Source organism: Pseudophryne corroboree, chromosome 2 (genome assembly GCF_028390025.1).
Source record: "Pseudophryne corroboree isolate aPseCor3 chromosome 2, aPseCor3.hap2, whole genome shotgun sequence".
Taxonomy (NCBI): Eukaryota; Metazoa; Chordata; class Amphibia; order Anura; family Myobatrachidae; genus Pseudophryne; species Pseudophryne corroboree.
The window spans coordinates 581,166,271-581,187,423 of NC_086445.1; the positions used below are offsets into that span (position 1 = coordinate 581,166,271).

Below are 21,153 nucleotides of genomic sequence, written 5' to 3' on the forward strand. Positions count from 1 at the left end.
CTAGCTGTATTGTGCAGCTTCTTTCCTCTACCCCTGCCTCTGGCAAGAAAGGACGCACCTCTGACTTTCTTGCCCTTTTGTGATCGAAAGGACTGCATTTGGTAATACGGTGCTTTCTTAGGCTGTGAGGGAATATATGGCAAAAAATTTTACTTCCCAGTCGTAGCTGTGGAAACTAGGTCCGAGAGACCGTCCCCAAATAATTCCTCACCCTTATAAGGTAAAACCTCCATGTGCTTTTTTGAGTCGGCATCACCTGTCCATTGCCGAGTCCACAGGACCCTTCTGGCAGAAATCGACATTGCATTTATTCTAGAGCCCAGTAGGCAAATGTCCCTCTGGGCATCCCTCATATATAGGACAGCGTCCTTTATATGCCCCAGGGTCAGTAAAATAGTATCCTTGTCCAAGGTATCCAGTTCCTCAGACAGAGTATCTGTACATGCCGCTACAGCACTACACATCCAGGCCGACGCAATTGCCGGCCTCAGTATGGTACCTGAATGTGTATAAACAGACTTCAGGATACCTTCCTGCTTCCTATCCGCAGGATCCTTTAGGGAGGCCGTATCCTGTGACGGCAGGGCCACCTTCTTAGATAAGCGTGTCAAAGCTTTGTCTACCCTAGGGGATAACTCCCAGCGTAACCTGTCCGTTGGCGGGAAAGGATACGCCATAAGCAACCGTTTGGGAATCTGCACTTTCCTATCAGGAGAATCCCAAGCTTTTTCACATAAATCATTTAACTCATGTGAAGGGGGAAAAGTCACTTCTTGCCGTTTTTCCCCAAACATATAAACCCTCTTGTCAGGGAGAAATGTGCAATACATCCTTCATTGCTATAATCATGTAGCGGATGGCTTTAGCCATTTTAGGCTGCAACTTTGCATCATCGCCATTGACACTGGAGTCAGAGTCTGTGTCGATATCTGTGTCAACAATCTGGGATAGTGGGCGCTTCTCAGACCCTGACAGCCTCTGCGCTTTAGGATCAGGCATGGGTTGAGACCCTGACTGTCCCAAGGCTTCAGCTTTATCCAACCTTTTATGCAAGGAGTTTACATTATCATTTAACACCTTCCACATATACATCCAATCAGGTGTCGGCGCCGTCGGCGGAGACACCACATTCAACTGCACCTGCTCTGCTTCCACATAGCCTTCCTCGTCAAACATGTCGACACAATCGTACCGACACACCACACACACAGGGGATGCTCTATTTGAGGACAGAACCCCCACAAGGCCTTTTGGAGAGACAGAGAGAGAGTATGCCAGCACACACCCCAGCGCTATATAACCCAGGAATTACACAGTAACTTAGTGTTTACCCAGTAGCTGCTGTATTTATGATTATTGCGCTAAATTAATGTGCCCCCCCTCTCTTTTTACCCTCTTGTTACCGTGAGTCTGCAGGGGAGAGCCTGGGGAGCTTCCTCTCAGCGGAGCTGTGGAGAGAAAATGGCGCTGGTGAGTGCTGAGGAAGAATCCCCGTCCCCTCAGCGGCGGGCTTCTGTCCCGCGATTTTGTGTAAAAAATGGCGGGGGCTCATGCATATATACAGTGCCCAGCTGTATATATGCTGCTTTTTGCCAGGAGGTACTCAATTGCTGCCAAGGGCGCCCCCCCCTGCGCCCTGAACCCTACAGTGACCGGAGTGTGTGGGTTAGTGTGGGAGCAATGGCGCACAGCTGCAGTGCTGTGCGCTACCTCATATGAAGACAGGAGTCTTCTGCCGCCGATTTTGACGTCTTTTTGCTTCACCCGCCAGCTTCTGTCTTCTGGCTCTGCGAGGGGTGACGGCGGCGCGGCTCCGTGAACGGACGACCAAGGTTAAGTTCCTGTGTTCGATCCCTCTGGAGCTAATGGTGTCCAGTAGCCTAAGAAGCGCAACCTAGCCGCAGTTAGTAGGTTTGCTTCTCTCCCCTCAGTCCCACGTAGCAGAGAGTCTGTTGCCAGCAGATCTCTCTGAAAATTAAAAATCCTAATAAAATACTTTCTTATTAGCAAGCTAAGGAGAGCTCACTAAAGTGCACCCAGCTCTGTCCGGGCACAGATTCTAACTGAGGTCTGGAGGAGGGACATAGAGGGAGGAGCCAGTGCACACCAGTAGTCCTAATTCTTTCTTAGAGTGCCCTGTCTCCTGCGGAGCCCGTCTATTCCCCATGGTCCTTACGGAGTCCCCAGCATCCACTAGGACGTTAGAGAAAACAAATTACTCACCCCCAGCGAGTTTTCTGATAAACCTAAATTAACTAAAGAGTGGAGAAAACCAAACCACAAATAAGAGTTTACACTATACAAATAATTACCTTAATCTTTCCTTCATCTGGAGCCTTGACACTTTCCTGGGTCTTGTTCCCCTGCTTTTCCCTCTGCCTGTAGGTTTTCATGACGCCAGTATGACTGAGCTTCTGCGCTGAAAAAGTAACAAGTCGATGACTTACTGGCTCCAACATTGTTACGGTTGTATGCACAAAGGGCCTGATTCAGCATGGATTACAATAGCAACATTTTTCTCTAATGGGCAAAACCATGTGCACTGCAAGTAGGGTAGATGTACTATGTGCAGAGATAGTTAGATCTGGGTGGGTTATATTATTTCTGTGCAGGGTAAATACTGGCTGCTTTATTTTTACACTGCAATTTAGATTTCAGTTTGAACAAACCCTACCAAATCTAAATCTCTCTGCACATGTTACATCTGCCCCCCTGCAGTGCACATGGTTTTTCCCATGCTGAATCAAGCCCATAATATGGGATTCTGTCTTATGCACACAAATATAATGCTCACTATTTATACAGCCAAGCCAACCACTTTTCTCAATAAAAAATAAGATTTTACTTACCGATAAATCTATTTCTCGTAGTCCGTAGTGGATGCTGGGACTCCGTAAGGACCATGGGGATATAGCGGCTCCGCAGGAGACAGGGCACAAAATAAAAGCTTAAGGATCAGGTGGTGTGCACTGGCTCCTCCCCCTATGACCCTCCTCCAAGCCTCAGTTAGGATACTGTGCCCGGACGAGCGTACATAATAAGGAAGGATATTGAATCCCGGGTAAGACTCATACCAGCCACACCAATCACACCGTACAACTTGTGATCTGAACCCAGTTAACAGTATGATAAACGCAAAGGAGCCTCTGAAAAGATGGCTCACAACAATAATAACCCGAATTTTTGTAACAATAACTATATACAAGTATTGCAGACAATCCGCACTAGGGATGGGCGCCCAGCATCCACTACGGACTACGAGAAATAGATTTATCGGTAAGTAAAATCTTATTTTCTCTGACGTCCTAGTGGATGCTGGGACTCCGTAAGGACCATGGGGATTATACCAAAGCTCCCAAACGGGCGGGAGAGTGCGGATGACTCTGCAGCACCGAATGAGAGAACTCCAGGTCCTCCTCAGCCAGGGTATCAAATTTGTAGAATTTAGCAAACGTGTTTGCCCCTGACCAAGTAGCTGCTCGGCAAAGTTGTAAAGCCGAGACCCCTCGGGCAGCCGCCCAAGATGAGCCCACCTTCCTTGTGGAATGGGCTTTTACTGATTTTGGCTGTGGCAATCCTGCCACAGAATGTGCAAGCTGAATTGTACTACAAATCCAACGAGCAATCGTCTGCTTAGAAGCAGGAGCACCCAGCTTGTTGGGTGCATACAGGATAAACAGCGAGTCAGATTTTCTGACTCCAGCCGTCCTGGAAACATATATTTTCAAGGCCCTGACAACGTCAAGCAACTTAGAGTCCTCTAAGTCCCTGGTAGCCGCAGGTACCACAATAGGTTGGTTCATGTGAAATGCAGAAACCACCTTAGGTAGAAATTGAGGACGAGTCCTCAATTCCGCCCTGTCAGAATGAAATATCAAGTAAGGGCTTTTATATGATAAAGCCGCCAATTCTGACACACGCCTGGCTGAAGCCAAGGCTAACAGCATCGACACCTTCCATGTGAGATATTTTAAGTCCACAGTGGAAAGTGGTTCAAACCAATGTGACTTTAGAAAACTCAACACCACATTGAGATCCCAAGGTGCCACTGGAGGCACAAAAGGAGGCTGTATGTGCAGCACCCCTTTTACAAATGTCTGAACTTCAGGTACTGAAGCCAGTTCTTTCTGGAAGAAAATCGACAGGGCCGAAATTTGAACCTTAATGGACCCTAATTTTAGGCCCATAGACAGTCCTGTTTGCAGGAAATGAAGGAAACGACCCAGTTGAAATTCCTCTGTAGGGGCCTTCTTGGCCTCACACCACGCAACATATTTACGCCAAATGCGGTGATAATGTTTTGCGGTTACGTCCTTCCTGGCTTTGACCAGAGTAGGGATGACTTCTTCTGGAATGCCTTTTTCCCTCAGGATCCGGCGTTCAACCGCCATGCCGTCAAACGCAGCCGCGGTAAGTCTTGGAACAGACAAGGCCCCTGCAGTAGCAGGTCCTTTCTTAGAGGTAGAGGCCACGGTTCGTCCGTGAGCATCTCTTGAAGTTCCGGGTACCAAGTCCGTCTTGGCCAATCCGGAACCACGAGTATAGTTCTTACTCCTCTCCTTCTTATGATTCTCAGTACTTTTGGTATGAGAGGCAGAGGAGGGAACACATACACTGACTGGTACACCCACGGCGTTACCAGAGCGTCCACTGCTATTGCCTGAGGGTCCCTTGACCTGGCGCAATATCTGTCCAGTTTTTTGTTTAGACGTGACGCCATCATGTCCACCTTTGGTTTTTCCCAACGGTTTACAATCAGGTGGAAGACTTCTGGGTGAAGTCCCCACTCTCCCGGGTGAAGGTCGTGTCTGCTGAGGAAGTCTGCTTCCCAGTTGTCCACTCCCGGAATGAATACTGCTGACAGTGCTATCACATGATTTTCCGCCCAGCGAAGAATCCTTGCAGCTTCTGCCATTGCCCTCCTGCTTCTCGTGCCGCCCTGTCTGTTTACGTGGGCGACTGACGTGATGTTGTCCGATTGGATCAACACCGCCTGACCCTGAAGCAGAGGTTTTGCTTGACTTAGGGCATTGTAAATGGCCCTTAGTTCCAGAATGTTTATATGAAGAGACGTTTCCAAGCTTGACCACAGGCCCTGGAAATTCCTTCCCTGTGTGACTGCTCCCCAGCCTCTCAGGCTGGCATCCGTGGTTACCAGGATCCAATCCTGAATGCCAAATCTGCGGCCCTCTAGTAGATGAGCACTCTGCAGCCACCACAGGAGAGACACCCTTGTCCTTGGCGACAGGGTTATCCGCTGATGCATCTGCAGATGCGATCCGGACCATTTGTCCAGTAGATCCCACTGAAATGTTCTTGCATGGAATCTTCCGAATGGAATCGCTTCGTAAGAAGCCACCATTTTCCCCAGGACCCTCGTGCACTGATGCACTGAGACCTGTCCTGGTTTTAGGAGGTTCCTGACTAGCTCGGATAACTCCCTGGCCTTCTCCTCCGGGAGAAACACCTTCTTCTGGACTGTGTCCAGAATCATTCCTAGGAACAGTAGACGTGTCGTTGGAATCAGCTGCGATTTTGGAATATTTAGAATCCACCCGTGCTGACGTAACACTATCTGAGATAGTGCTACTCCGACTTCTAACTGTTCCCTGGATCTTGCCCTTATCAGGAGATCGTCCAAGTAAGGGATAATTGAAATGCCTTTTCTTCGTAGAAGAATCATCATTTCGGCCATTACCTTGGTAAAGACCCTAGGTGCCGTGGACAATCCAAACGGCAGCGTCTGAAACTGATAATGACAGTTTTGTACTACAAACCTGAGGTACCCTTGGTGAGAAGGGTATATCGGGACGTGGAGATAAGCATCTTTGATGTCCAGAGACACCATATAGTCCCCTTCTTCCAGGTTCGCTATCACTGCTCTGAGTGACTCCATCTTGAATTTGAACCTTTTTATGTAAGTGTTCAAGGATTTCAGATTTAAAATTGGTCTCACCGAGCCGTCCGGCTTCGGTACCACAAACAGCGTGGAATAATACCCCTTTCCTTGTTGCAGGAGGGGTACCTTGATTATCACCTGCTGGGAATACAGCTTGTGAATGGCTTCTAGAACTGCCTCCCTGTCGGAGGGAGACTTTGGTAAAGCAGACTTCAGGAAACGATGAGGGGGAAACGCCTCGAATTCCAGTTTGTACCCCTGCGATACTACCTGTAGAATCCAGGGATCCACTTGCGAGTGAGCCCACTGCGCGTTGAAATTTTTGAGACGGGCCCCCACCATATCTGAGTCTGCTTGTAAAGCCCCAGCGTCATGCTGAAGACTTGGCAGAAGCAGGGGAGGGCTTCTGCTCTTGGGAAGCGGCTGCATGGTGCAGTCTTTTTCCTCTTCCTCTGCCCCGGGGCAGAAAGGAGTGGCCTTTTGCTCGCTTGTACTTATGGGAACGAAAGGACTGAGATTGAAAAGACGGTGTCTTTTTCTGCTGATGTGGAGTGACCTGGGGTAAAAAGGTGGATTTTCCAGCCGTTGCCGTGGCCACCAGGTCCGATAGACCAGCCCCAAATAACTCCTCCCCCTTTATACGGCAATACTTCCATGTGCCGTTTGGAATCCGCATCCCCTGACCACTGTCGCGTCCACAACGCTCTTCTGGCAGAGATGGACATAGCACTTACTCTTGATGCCAGGGTGCAAATATCCCTCTGTGCATCACGCATATATAATAATGCATCCTTTAAATGTTCTATAGTTAACAAAATATTGTCCCTATCCAGGGTATCAATATTCTCAGTCAGGGAATCCGACCATGCGACTCCAGCACTGCACATCCAGGCTGAGGCGATTGCTGGTCGCAGTATAACACCAGTATGTGTGTATATACTTTTTAGGATATTTTCCAGCCTTCTATCAGCTGGTTCTTTGAGGGTAGCCGTATCAGGAGACGGTAACGCTACTTGTTTAGATAAACGTGTGAGCGCCTTATCTACCCTAGGGGGTGTTTCCCAACGCGCCCTAACCTCTGGCGGGAAAGGATATAATGCTAATAATTTTTTAGAAATTAGCTGTTTTTTAATCGGGAGAAACCCACGCTTTTTCACACACCTCATTTATTTCCTCTGACTCAGGAAAAAATATTGGTAGTTTTTTCTCACCCCACATAATACCCTTCTTTGTGGTACTTGTAGTGTCAGAAAGGTTCAATGCCTCTTTCATTGCCGTGATCATGTAACGTGTGGCCCTACTGGACATTACGTTTGTCTCGTCACCGTCGACACTAGACTCAGTATCTGTGTCAGGGTCTGTGTCGACCCACTGAGGTAACGGGCGTTTTAGCGCCCCTGACGGTGTCTGAGACGCCTGGACAGGCACTAACTGATTTGCCGGCTGTCTCATGTCGTCAACAGTTTTTTGCAAATTGCTGACATTATCACTTAATTGTTTAAATACAATCATCCAGTCAGGTGTCGACTCCCTAGGGGGTGACATCACCAACGCAGGCAACTGCTCCGCCTCCACATAATTTTCCTCCTCATACATGTCGACACACGCGTACCGACACACAGCACACACACACCGGGAATGCTCTGATAGAGGACAGGACCCCACTTAGCCCTTTGGAGAGACAGAGGGAGTCTGCCAGCACACACCCAGCGCTATATATATATATACAGGGATAACCTTATATAAGTGTTATTCCCTTATAGCTGCTGTTAATTATTGTTATTTGCTGCCAACAATGCCCCCCCTTCTCTTTTTTACCCTGATTCTGAAGCAGGACTGCAGGGGAGAGTCAGGGAGCCGTCCTTCCAGCGGAGCTGTGAGGGAAAATGGCGCTTGTGTGCTGAGGAGATAGGCTCCGCCCCTTCACGACGTCCTTATCTCCCGCTTTTTTGTGTAAAATGGCAGGGGATTAAAATACATCCATATAGCCCAGGAGCTATATGTGATGTATTCTGTTTTGCCACCTAAGGTATTCTGTTATATTGCGTCTCAGGGCGCTCCCCCCCCAGCGCCCTGCACCCTCAGTGACCGGAGTGTGAAGTGTGCCGAGAGCAATGGCGCACAGCTGCGGTGCTGTGCGCTACCTTAGTCTGAAGACAGGATGTCTTCTGCCGCCGATTTCACCGGACCTCTTCGTCTCTTCTGGCTCTGTAAGGGGGACGGCGGCGCGGCTCCGGTGACCCATCCAGGCTGAACCTGTGATCGTCCCTCTGGAGCTAGTGTCCAGTAGCCTAAGAAACCCGATCCACTCTGCACTCAGGTGAGTCCGTTTCTTCTCCCCTTAGTCCCACGATGCAGTGAGCCTGTTGCCAGCAGGACTCACTGAAAATAAAAAAAAACTAACTAAACTTTTATTCTAAGCAGCTCAGGAGAGCCACCTAGATTGCACCCTTCTCGGCCGGGCACAAAAATCTAACTGAGGCTTGGAGGAGGGTCATAGGGGGAGGAGCCAGTGCACACCACCTGATCCTTAAGCTTTTATTTTGTGCCCTGTCTCCTGCGGAGCCGCTATATCCCCATGGTCCTTACGGAGTCCCAGCATCCACTAGGACGTCAGAGAAAAAAAGTATATTAATATTTTATTAGTTACAATCTGTCATTTATAGCCTGCAGGTAGAGAGAGAGAGAGCACTGTATCACACGGTTTCATAGGAAACCCTTCTAAGCTGTTCACTGTAAAAAGCAGGCAATGTGAAAGATGACAAATAAAAAAACAAAAATGGGGGCATATGTATAAAAAAATTGCAGAGTTGTCGCAAATATTTACATCGCAGCTGAGATAATCATTTTTAACATGGATTATCCTCACTATGTACTAAATGTTTCTTACAGAGACATCGAGATATCGTCGGAGTCTTTCACATTTTTGCAAGGGAGGAAGTGTTAGGGCCCATACACACTAGGCGATTTCGAGCTGAGAGCAGGTCACTTTTGGTGTGTTGAGCTGCTTTCAGCTCAAAGCCGCCCAGTGTGTATGGACAAGCGATGAGCGGTGATGCGCGCTCCGCTTCATCGCTGGCGGACGCCGTTCATCTACTGGTATTACCAGTAGATGAACGGCGGGGTGAGCGGCTTTCCATAGCGTTCTGCTATGGAAAGCCACTCACCGTTGGTGACATCGCTGGGCAGGGGGGAAATACACACCGAGCGCTTTTCAGTCCAGCGATGTCAGCGATCATCGCTATGTATACACGCGGGGCAAAAACGCCCAGTGTGTATGGACCTTAAGATCTATCTATAGGCATAAAGCATTGACACCACTTGAAAATGGGGTACTTCAATCGGGCAAACTCTAATAAGCTTCGCTATTTTGAGATTGGTACATATGACTTAGACCTTAGTCTCGAATTGATAATAATGAGGACTGCGGGTAATTAGTGAAATCTCTTGCATTATATGTTGTTACATAGTGGTGATGTTACAGGCTGGGGGACGGTATAGGGCGGCAGTAAGCCCTGGTCCACCGCTGAGCCGCCTTTTTCTCAACCCGTCTCTGGCCTGCCTGTGTCCTACCTCCCAATCCCACCTTCCAAGGCCCACATGACTCTTCTTCACTGCCCATCTGCATCCTCCATCTGACACTGCCTCCCCCTCCTACTTGAATTTTGAGCCTTTGCTAGAACTCTGGCAGGCAGTAGAATATTTGAAGTGTGGTGATTTATCATTTGATCTGACCACAACATGTTCCCTATCACATGGACACAAATACGCATTAGGGTTAGTGGTGTAGCCAGAACTTTGAGGGCCGCAGCGCAAAACTCTGAAGGGGCCCCTGTCCCAATGCTTCTAGAGACACCTCTCAGCAGCAGTTGTTACTGTTAAGCCCCATAACAGTGCCCTAGTTCATATTAGGTCACATTGCAGGGCTACCAGTACAAACTATGTAACACAGCACTCCCAACTCATATTATGGCAGACAATGTACCCATTTCATATTATGCCACATTAGAGTGTCCCCAGTTCATATTATGTAACATTATAATGCGCTCCAGTTCATTTTATACCACATTACAATGAACAGGCCCAGAAGCATACCTAGAAAAACTGCAGGCACCAAGGAAAAGGCTGTAAGGACCGTTATGTATAACCAATAGTGAAAAAATAGGATTTTAGTACCTACCGGTAAATCCTTTTCTCCTAGTCCGTAGAGGATGCTGGGGACTCCAAAAGGACCATGGGGTATAGACGGGATCCGCAGGAGCTTGGGCACACTGAAAAGACTTTGACTGGGTGTGAACTGGCTCCTCCCTCCACGCCACTCCTCCAGACCTCAGTTATAGGAACTGTGCCCAGGAGAGACGGACATTTTGAGGAAAAGATTTTTGTTCAAACTAAGGGCTAGAACATACCAGCCCACACCACAAACATACCGTACAACTGGAGTAACAGTAAACAGTATGAATTTAACTACAGCAACAAGCTGAACCAACAAATACACAACCCGTGTGTAAACCAATGCAACTAATAAGAATACACTGCAAGTAACCGTCCGCACTGGGATGGGCGCCCAGCATCCTCTATGGACTAGGAGAAAAGGTTTTACCGGTAGGTACAAAAATCCTATTTTCTCTTACGTCCTAGAGGATGCTGGGGACTCCAAAAGGACCATGGGGTCTATACCAAAGCTCCAACATGGGCGGGAGAGCGCGGACAACTCTGCAGCACCGATTGAGCAAACATGAGGTCCTCCTCAGCCAGGGTATCAAACTTGTAAAACTTAGCAAAGGTGTTTGAACCCGACCACGTAGTTGCTCGGCAAAGCTGAAGTGCCGAAACCCCTCGAGCAGCCGCCCAAGATGAGCCCACCTTCCTGGTAGAATGGGCCTTCACTGATTTCGGCACCGGTAGCCCAGCCGAAGAATGAGCTTGCTGAATCGTACTACAAATCCAGCGTGCAATAGTCTGCTTCGAAGCAGGATGACCAATCATGTTGGAAGCATACAGGACAAACAGCGCCTCTGTTTTCCTGGCCACCACCGTTCTGGCGACGTAGATCTTCAAAGCTCTCACAACATCCAGAGACTTTGGAACTGCCACAGCATCTGTAGCCACAGTTACCACAATAGGTTGGTTAATGTGAAACGAAGAAACCACCTTCGGCAGAAATTGTTGACGCGTCCTCAATTCCGCTCTATCCGAATGGAAGATCAAGTACGGACTCTTGTGAGATAAGGCCGCCAACTCAGACACCCGCCTGGCAGATGCCAGAGCCAACAGCATGACCACCTTCCAAGTGAGAAATTTTAACTCAACCTAACGCAAAGGTTCAAACCAGGAAGACATAAGAAACTGTAAGACCACGTCAAGATCCCATGGTGCCACCAGGGGCACAAACGGAGGATGGATATGCATCACTCCCTTCACAAAAGTCTGAACCTCAGGGAGAACAGCCAATTCCTTCTGAAAGAAGATAGATAAAGCCGAAATCTGCACCTTGATGGAACCCAATTTCAGGCCGGCATCGACGCCTGCCTGCAAAAAATGGAGAAACCGACCCAAGTGAAATTCTTCCGCAGGAGCAGCTTTAGCCTCACACCACGAAACATACTTTCTCCAAATACGGTGATAATGTTTCGCCGTAACTTCCTTCCTCGCCTTAATGAGAGTGGGAATGACCTCCCCGGGAATACCTTTCCAAGCTAAGATCTGGCGCTAAACTTCCATGCCGTCAAACGCAGCCGCGGTAAGTCTGGAAACACGCATGGTCCCTGCAGTAACAGGTCCTCTCTTAGAGGGAGTGGCCAAGGATCTTCCACAAGTAATTCCTGAAGATCTGGATACCAGGCCCTTCTTGGCCAATCTGGAACGACAAGAATCGCTTGCACTCTTGCTCGTCGAATAATTCCCAGTACCTTTGGAATGAGAGGAAGCGGAGGGAACACATACTCCGACTGAAACACCCACGGGGTTACCAGGGCGTCCACTGCACTGGCTTGGGGGTCCCTTGACCTGGAACAATACCTCGGAAGCTTCTTGTTGAGGCGAGACGCCATCATGTCGATCAGCGGAGTTCCCCAACGCTTCGTCACTTCTGCAAATACCTCCTGGTGAAGAGCCCACTCTCCCGGATGGAGATCGTGTCTGCTGAGGAAGTCTGCTTCCCAGTTGTCCACTCCCGGTAGGAAGACTGCCGACAGGGCGCTCACGTGCTGTTCCGTCCAGCGAAGGGTTCTTGTGGCCTCCCGCCATAGCCGCCCTGCTCCTTGTTACGCCTTGACGGTTTATATGCAACACCGCTGTTATGTTGTCCGACTGTATCAGGACAGGCCGACCCTGAAGAAGGCTTCTTGCTTGTAGCAGGCCGTTGTAAATGGCTCTTAACTCGAGAACATTTATGTGGAGACAAGATTCCTGGAGCGACCATTTCCCCTGGAATTTTCTTCCCTGGGTGACTGCGCCCCAGCCTCGGAGACTTGCATCTGTTGTCAACAGGACCCAATCCAGGATACCGAATCGGCGCCCTCCTAGGAGGTGAGAACTTTGTAGCCACCACAGGAGAGAAATCCTGGCCCTGGGAGTTAGACTTATCTTCCGGTGTATGTGCAGGTGAGACCCGGACCACCTGCTCAGCAGATCCCACTGAAACACCCGGGCATGAAACCTGCCAAACGGAATGGCTTTGTACGCCACAACCATCTTCCCCAGAACCCAAGTACATTGATGAACCGACACACTTTTCGGCCTCAGAAGCTCCCTGACCATCGTCTGCAGTTCCAGAGCTTTGTCTTCCGGAAGAAACACCTTCCGTAAGCCCGTGTCCAGAATCATGCCCAGAAAGGGCAACCGAGTGGTCGGAATCAACTGAGACTTTGGCAAATTTAGCAGCCAACCGTGTTGTCGCAGAACGGACAGAGACAAATTCACATTTCTCAGCAACCGTTCCCTGGACCTCGCCTTTATCAGGAGATCATCCAAGTACGGGATAATGGTAACCCCTTGTTTGCGAAGGATAACCATCATTTCTGCCATGACTTTGGTGAAAATCCTCGGGGCCGTGGAAAGCCCAAACGGCAACGTCTGAAATTGGTAATGAGAATCCTGTACCGCAAACCTGAGGAAAGCTTGATGCGGAGGATATATCGGGACATGTAAGTAGGCATCCTTTATGTCGACTGACGCCATAAAGTCCCCCCCCCCCCCCTTCTAGGCTGGAAATCACAGCTCGAAGAGATTCCATCTTGAACTTGAAAACCTTCAAGTATGGATTGAGGGACTTTAGATTCAGAATAGGTCTGACTGAACCGTCCGGTTTCGGTACCACAAAGAGGCTCGAGTAGAACCACTCCCACCGTTGGGACGGGAAAACGGGAACAATGACCCTCTGTTGACACAACTTTTGTATTGCTGCCTTCAACACCTCCCTGTCCGGAAGAGACACTGGTAAGGTCGAAATGAAAAACCGGTGAGGGGGCACCTCCTGAAACTCCAGCTTGTATCCCTGAGATACTGTATCTAGGACCCAAGGATCCAGGCCTGATCGAACCCAGACCTGACTGAAGATCTGCAGACGGCCCCCCACTGGTCCGGACTCCCCCAGGGAAGCCCCAGCGTCATGCGGTGGACTTGGTAGAGGCATGGAAGGACTTTTGGTCCTGGGCGCCTGATACTGCAGGCGACTTTCTTCCCCTTCCTCTACCCTTTGAAGCGAGGAAGGACGAACCTTTTCCACGCTTGTATTTATTGGGACGAAAGGACTGCATCTGCTGATGTGGTGTCTTTTTCTGTTGGAGCGCTACCGCTGTGCTGTACCTCGTTACTGAAGTCTTCTACCTCGTTACTGAAGTCTTCTGCCGTCACTGAAGTCTTCTGCCTTCTGCATACTCACCCGGCTTCTTTCTTCTGGCTTCTGTGAGGGGGTTGATGGCGCGGTTCCGGGAACAAGCAGCTAGGCGCACCAAGTGATTCAACCCTCTGGAGATAATGGTGTACAATAGCCTAAGAAGCAAAGCCCTTAAACTAAGTAGAAGTAGGTCTGACTTCTCTCCCCTCAGTCCCACGATGCAGGGAGCCTGTAGCCAGCAGGTCTCCCTGAAAATAAAAAACCTAACAAAGTATTTTCCAGAGAAACTCAGGAGAGCTCCCCTAGTGAGTGTCCAGTCAGTCCTGGGCACAAAGTCTAACTGAGGTCTGGAGGAGGGGCATAGAGGGAGGAGCCAGTTCACACCCAAAGTCTTTTCAGTGTGCCCAACCTCCTGCGGATCCCGTCTAGGACGTAAGAGAAATGTATTTAACACATATAATTTGACAGGGAAGGTGGGCCCCCCTCAGGCAGGGAAGGTTGCCACTCTCAGCCCTGGGCGACATAGCAGCTGACCTCCCTGTACCTATGGTAGCTATGCCCTTGTATATAACACATGTAACTGACAGGGAAGGTGGCCTTTCTTAGCTCTGGGCCCCACAGCAGCTGCACTCCCTGCACCTATGGTAGCTATGGCCTTGACTAGGGTTCATTTTAAGAAGTCAATTCATCTAGCAATACTTTTTTTGTAGTGTAGGAGAAAACCGGGTCACCGCAGGAAAACCACGTAAAACGCTTGGAGAACATAATAAGTCAATACAGATAGGCCATGAAAAGGAATTGAATTCATGATGTGAGGCAGTAATGCGAGACACTGCACCATCCGTGCTTTCCATACAGAAGTTTAAACTTGCACACAGAAATAGCATTCAAAGGCCAGATAAATAATCAATTAGCATAAAGGTGTAAATTACTGTGTGGAACAATAAAGTCTCTCAGACACTTTTTGGCAAGCACGGTGTATGGCACTGTATGTAGGGTAGTTTCACCAATGAAACCTCCACAGCTACTTGAATTCGCAGCTGATGTAAAAGAATTGGGCCCAATGCAAACTTATGGTAATAAATCCAGAGACGGTAAGGCCTTGTGCCTGGGTGATATTTAAACTCAATAGTACAAAACAGCAGCAGTTGTTGGAGTGTGACTGCTTAGTGCAGTGGTTCCCAAACTCGGTCCTCAAGGCAACCTAGCATTCCAGGTTAAAAGGATATCCATGATTAAGATCAGATGACTAAACTAGTACCTTAGTCAGCATGATTATACTATCTGTGTACAAACAAAACCCGTAATCGTCTGACTGATGTCTGGCGATTCCTCAATCCTACCTACATTCCATGTACACAGCTCATTTTTACGTATTAATTATCTTCTCATAACTAATGCTTTAGTGTCCTCAGCTGGCAGATATTTAGGACATCGTCATTTCAGATCATGTCAATGATACTTACTTGGCTTAGCCCTTCTGACCGCCTTTGGTTTTCCCCTAATCCAAAGACTATAAAGTATTTCTGCACTCTCATTGAGCTGAATTTCTTAACTACATGACACTCAACTATGTATGGACAAAATGATCACAGTATCATACATAACAGAATGAGGGACACCTTCAATTTCCCTAAGCAGTAAGGCAATGGACATTTTGAATTGGGCAATGCAAAGGGACATTTTCCTAAGGGTAAATTTACATGCCTAAAAGACTTTACGGATAACCCTGGACAAAGAGGCATTAAAGAATACTGGCTTCAGAAAATCTATTTGCCAATCCCACACATACACAGAACTCTAGTTTTTAAACCATAATATGATTGAAGCTAACACGGAAGATAGATAATTACTTGGATGGTTCTGAGCATCCTTATGCCATTCTGCAGATACTGAAAGGAATAGGAACCTCAAATAATTATAGTGTACCCTGAATTTCTCCACTGACTAGTTCCAGGGCACCAGAGATCTTGTGGACAATTGCCTCGCTGCATGTGGATGGCAACAAAACGGGGGGCCTGATTCAGGTTTGTTAGCAAAGCAATAAAGTAAACAACTGGGTAATACCATGTTGCACTGCAGGTGGGGTAGATGGAACGTGCAGAGAGATTTAGATTTTGGGTGGGTTATATTGTTTCTGCGCAGGGTAAATACTGGCTGCATGTACATGTAGCCCAGAAATGTTAGACAGGTTTATTTTTACACTGCAATTTAGATTTCAGTTTGAACACACCCTACCCAAATCTAAATCTTTCTGCACGTTACAACTGCCCTACCTGCAGTACAACATGGTTTTGGCCAGTTGTGTGCTTTTTTGGGGGACACTGTGCAGAATTCAATTTATGCAGCTAAACCCGTCTTCTATGGACACAATAGAAATGCAAAAAAAGATCAACTGAATATTGACCCACGATTTCCTGTCACTTTAGACGGGAGATCAGGCGCGATATAACAACTGAATTCCGCCCACTGTGTATGCCCGATATGCGGGTGCCCGCGGTCGCTAGCGATGTTGTAAAGGTTTGATGTGCTGCACATCAAACCTGATAATATTGCTACCGACAACATGTATGGAACAGCGACTGTTTCACTCTTCATTAACATCGCTCAGTGTGTACCTAGAGTGTCGCCCTCATCTACCAGGAGTGGCGATTTCTTGGGCTTGGTCGAGATGTTTATCTCAGGCTGTGACGCAGCATTGGGATCGCAAATGCAGCAAGGAAGTGTTTAACACCTCCCACTGTATTTGCATTTTTAGCGATTGCATTTGCGAAGTTGAAGTCTCGATCATGGCAGCACAATCTGAGAATTTTTGCAATTCGTAACCAAATCCCCAAATTTTTACCTGAAAAATTGGATTTTGGTACCTACCGGTAAATCATTTTCTCCGATTCCACAGGGGACACTAGAGCTTACGCTGGGGGATGGCACATATTTATTTATAAAAGTGTGTAGCTCCTCCCTCTCTAGTGCCCATCATCCCCCAGTTTGAAAAATGTAGACGAGAGATGGAACATAGAAAGGATGAACCAGGAGAACACACAGAAAGAACAAACAGGTCAAACTCCAAAAACTATTTACAGGAAGCAGGTGAGAGCTGTGGAGGGCGTCCAGTGTCGCCTGTGGAATCAAAGAAAAGGATTTACCAGTAGGTACCAAAATCCCATTTTCTGTTTCATCCACTAGGGGACACTGGAGCTTACGCTGGGGATTAACCTTGGGTTGGAGAGCTCTGAGGAACCTGCAACACTAATGGCCGAAGCTACAAACCTGTCAAACCAATGAAACTTAATAAAAGTATTAGAAGACCAATTGGCCACCCACCAAAGTTGCAGGGTAGAAGCACCCCGAGGTGCCGCCCAAGACACACCCACCGATCTGGTGGAATACTCTACAATAGAAGATGGAGGCTGAAGGCCCTTGTTGACATATGCCTGCCGGATGGTTAGGCAAATCCAACTCGCTAAGTCTGTTTGGAAGCCAGACAGCCCGATGGGCAGCGTCATACAACACGAAGAGCGTGTCAGATTTCCGTAAGGTAGCTGTCCGAGCGAAATAAATGCGCGAGGCCCGTAACACATCCACAGTACAGGAATGACCAGAAACCTCTTGAAAAACCAGAACTACAATAGGTTGATTTATGTGAAAAGCTGACACTACCTTCGGCAAGAAGGAAGCCTGGGTACGAAGTTCCGCTCGGTCCTCGTGGAAGACAAGGTATGGAGGTTTGCATGACAGGGCACCCAATTCTGAGATGCGGCGAGCAGACGCCAGTGCCAATAAAAGAACAGTCTTCCAGGTGAGAAACTGAATGTCCACATCCTCCAATGGTTCAAACGTGGATGACTGAAGGAAGGACAACACCAAATTCAAATCCCATGGTGCTGTAGGTGGAACAAAAAAGAGGCTGGAGTCTAAGCGCTCCCTGTAAGAACGTCTGTAGTTCCAGGAAAAGGGACAGACAACGTGGGGAAAAAAATGGATAGAGCAGAAATCTGGACCTTCAAGGAACCTAAACGAAGACAAGCATCTAATCCGTGTTGAAGAAAAAGCAACAATCTGGATAGTCGAAAAGATGTGGAAGGGATTTGTTGACCGGGACACCAGGCAACATAAGAGCGCCAGATGTTGTGATAACGAGCCGCCGTGACCGGTTTCCTGGCCCGTAACATGGTAGGAATGACAGAATCCGAAATACCCCTACGTCTTAGAATAGCGGTTTCAACAGCCACCCCATCAAACGCAGCTGCAGTAAGTTGGGGTGTAGAAAAGGACCTTGACGGAGAAGATCTGTCATGAAGAGTGGAGGCCACCGTTCACCTGCCAGAAGAAGTTGAAGATCCGAAAACCAGCTTCTCCAAGGCCAGTCCGGCGCTACCAGAATGATCCTGATTCAATCCCCAGATTGAAATTCCAGGGATCGTGAGTGCATCCACTGCATCTCTCGTTCTGGACACATACCTTGCTAGTTGATGGTTCAAACGGGACGTCATGGGGTCGATTTAAGGACATACCCACCTTTGAACGAGACTCTGGAACACCTACGGGTTTAGTGCCCACTCTCCCGTATGAATGTCCTGGCGACCTCCCAGTTGTCTACTCCTGTGATGAACACAGCAGACAGAATCACCCAATTTGTCTCAGACCATTTCAAAATCCGAGATGCCTTCCACTTAGCCATGCGACTGCAGGTTCCGCCCTGTCTGTTGATGTACCCAACAGCCATTGCATTGTCGGATTGTACACGAACTGGACGAGTCCGAAGACATTGGCAAGCTGCCGTTGGCACGTTGTAGATTGCCCTGAGTTCGAGGATGTTTATGGGTAACTGGTTTTCCTGGGTCGGCCACCTTCCTTGAAAGTGATAATCTCGGACCATATCGCACCCCAACCTCTGAGACTCGCGTCTGTCGTCAGAATAGTCCCTCCAGATTCCAAAACAACGTCCCGCCATCAGGTTGTTGATCTGTAGCCACCAAAGAGACAGTCTTGTCCGAGGAGATAAGTGGACCCGATTATGTAGTTGGAGATGAGAGCCCAACCATTGAGCTAGAAGGGCTAGTTGGAACGGTCGGGAGTGGAAACGGCCTAGCTGCAGTGCTTTGAATGCAGCCACCATCGTCCCTAACAATCTCATACAAAAGGTGCAGCGATTCCCATTTAGATTGTAGACCAACTGGACCATCCGACGGATGTCTTGAGCTTTGCCCACTCGCTATAGGTTCGCGTTGAGAATCAACCCCAGAAAGCGAAGACGCTGCGTCGGGGTCAGCTGAGATTTCAACGATGCATGCTCCAGAAGAGTCGTCTGCATTGGTGCCTTGATTAACAATTCGTCCAAATAAGGAACAATGATTACACCCAAGGACCGTAGGTGGGTGATCATCAGCGACATGACCTTGGTGAAGATTTGGGGTGCCGATGAGAATTCGAACAGCAGGGCTCGAAACTGATAATGTTCCTGCAAGATGGCAAACTGCAGATAGGCCTGATGCAGTTCCTAAATTGGGGTGTGCAGGTACGCATCCTTTATATCCAACGAGACCAGATACTCCTCTGGTTCTAAGTTCGCTATTACAGTTTGTATTGACTCCATTTTGAAATGCTAGGTACTCATTTTAGAACTACAAGTTTAGAATCAGTCTGACAGATCCATCTGGTTTGGGAACCACAAAGATGTTTGAGTAGAATCCTCGACCCCTCTGATGTAATTGGACTGGTATCAATATCAGTGATAAAAGAAGGGATTGAATAGCGTTCTGTATCACAGCTGCCTTGTCTGTGGACGGTGGAAGTCCCGTTGTAAAGAATCAGTTTGGAGGGAAAATGGAGAAATCTATTCTGTACCCTGACGACACTAAACGATAAATCCAAGGATCCGATGATGAGTGTGTCCAAACTCAATGGAATATCAGTAGATGTGCACCCACCTGTGGAGCCCCCAGGTGGGTTGGTAACCCTTCATGCCACTTGTTTTTCGATCGTCTTGGTCGCTGGACGACCACCTCTGGCTCGGTCTCCTCTGTTTTGGGAAGAAAATCCTCTACCTCTCCCACGAAAGGTCTGTTGAGGCCGAAAAGACTTAAAGGAAGTGCTCGTATAGGGACGTCTGGCAGGCGGAGGAGCAGATGGTAAAAAAGTGGATTTGTCCCCGGTAGCTTGAGAAATCTATTTGTCCAACTCCGGTCCGGACATAATATCACCTGTAAATGGGAGAACTTCAGCTGATTTCTTTGATTCAGTTCCGTATGCCAAGATCGGAGCCACAAAGTACGCCATGTGGAAACAGCAGAGGCAGAGATCCTAGAACTGATTAGACTGATGTCTTTGGCGGCTGTAGCTAAGTAACCTGCTGATTCACGTATGTATTCAGCAATGACCCTCAGGTCGGACCTAAATACACCGGAGTCTAACCCATTGCTCAGTTCCTCTGCCCACTTGACAATGGCAGTGTTAACCCATGCGCTTACCAGAGTGGGCCTGAATTAGACCCCCGCGGCAGAGTAAGTGGACTTAAGAGTAGCCTTGAGTCTGCAGTCCGATGCGTTCTTAGGAGAAGTGGCTCCTGGTACAGGAAAAGTCGTCTTCTTGGACAGTCTAGATACTGACGCATCCACTGGCGGAGGATTCTCCCACTTACCCATCATGGACACTTGAAAAGCATAGTGAGAGAGAAACTTCCTGGTTTCCATGCCATCACCAGGTGGTCATGTAATTGTTGAGAAAAAGGAAATACCACCACAGACTGCTGTTGTACTCCGAAAAACTGGAATTCCTTTGGTTCGGGTACAGGGTCCTCTGGAAAATAGAGTACCTTTTTTTACTGCCAGAATCAGAGGTTCTACGCCCTGGGCACCAGAGTCTGTATCTTGTACTGGTTCCTCCAGAACTTCCGCCAATTCGCCTTCCTCCACGTTGTCATGTTTTTGTTCCTCGTCTGAATCATCACACTGAAGAATCGCAGGAAGCGGGCGTTTCTGCCGAAGGAAAGAATTAGTAAAAGGTCTGCTAGAAGACTCGATAAACGTATGAAGGCCCTCCATGGACTTTGCTAAGTCCTTAGCCCAGGCCGGTTCTGACTTACAGGACTCGGGCAATTCTGCAGATAAAGCCGCCACGGAACCAGTCAGAACTGACACCCACGGTGGAGTGTTAGAAACTTGATCAGACTTATGCGAGTCAGACATTAAACATGACTCGCACAAGGTAGAGGGTTACCTTGTGGATTTTAAAGAGTAAACTTAGAGTTGCACTGAGTACAGGAAAAGAGCTTCTGAGAAGTCTTTGTTTTTGACCTGCTCATCATGCTTTAGAATACACACACAGGTAAAACAGTACACACAGACACACTTGAAAGGTGTTATAGTGCTTAGAGAAAACAGAGACTAGAAAATGTTGTGGAAGTAGAGGGAGG

The 21,153-nt window shown here is 48.2% G+C and overlaps 1 protein-coding gene across 2 annotated transcripts in view; it reads right to left on the minus strand.

Annotated features, from left to right (window-relative positions):
• HNRNPR (heterogeneous nuclear ribonucleoprotein R) overlaps positions 1 to 21,153 on the minus strand; it is a 216,393-nt gene that overhangs the window by 89,312 nt on the left and 105,928 nt on the right. For both annotated transcript variants that reach the window (XM_063954493.1, XM_063954492.1), the window contains exon 2: positions 2,313 to 2,419. In XM_063954493.1, the coding sequence (XP_063810563.1) occupies positions 2,313 to 2,393 (81 nt within the window). In that variant the 5' untranslated portion in view covers positions 2,394 to 2,419. The remainder of the gene's footprint in view (positions 1 to 2,312; positions 2,420 to 21,153) is intronic.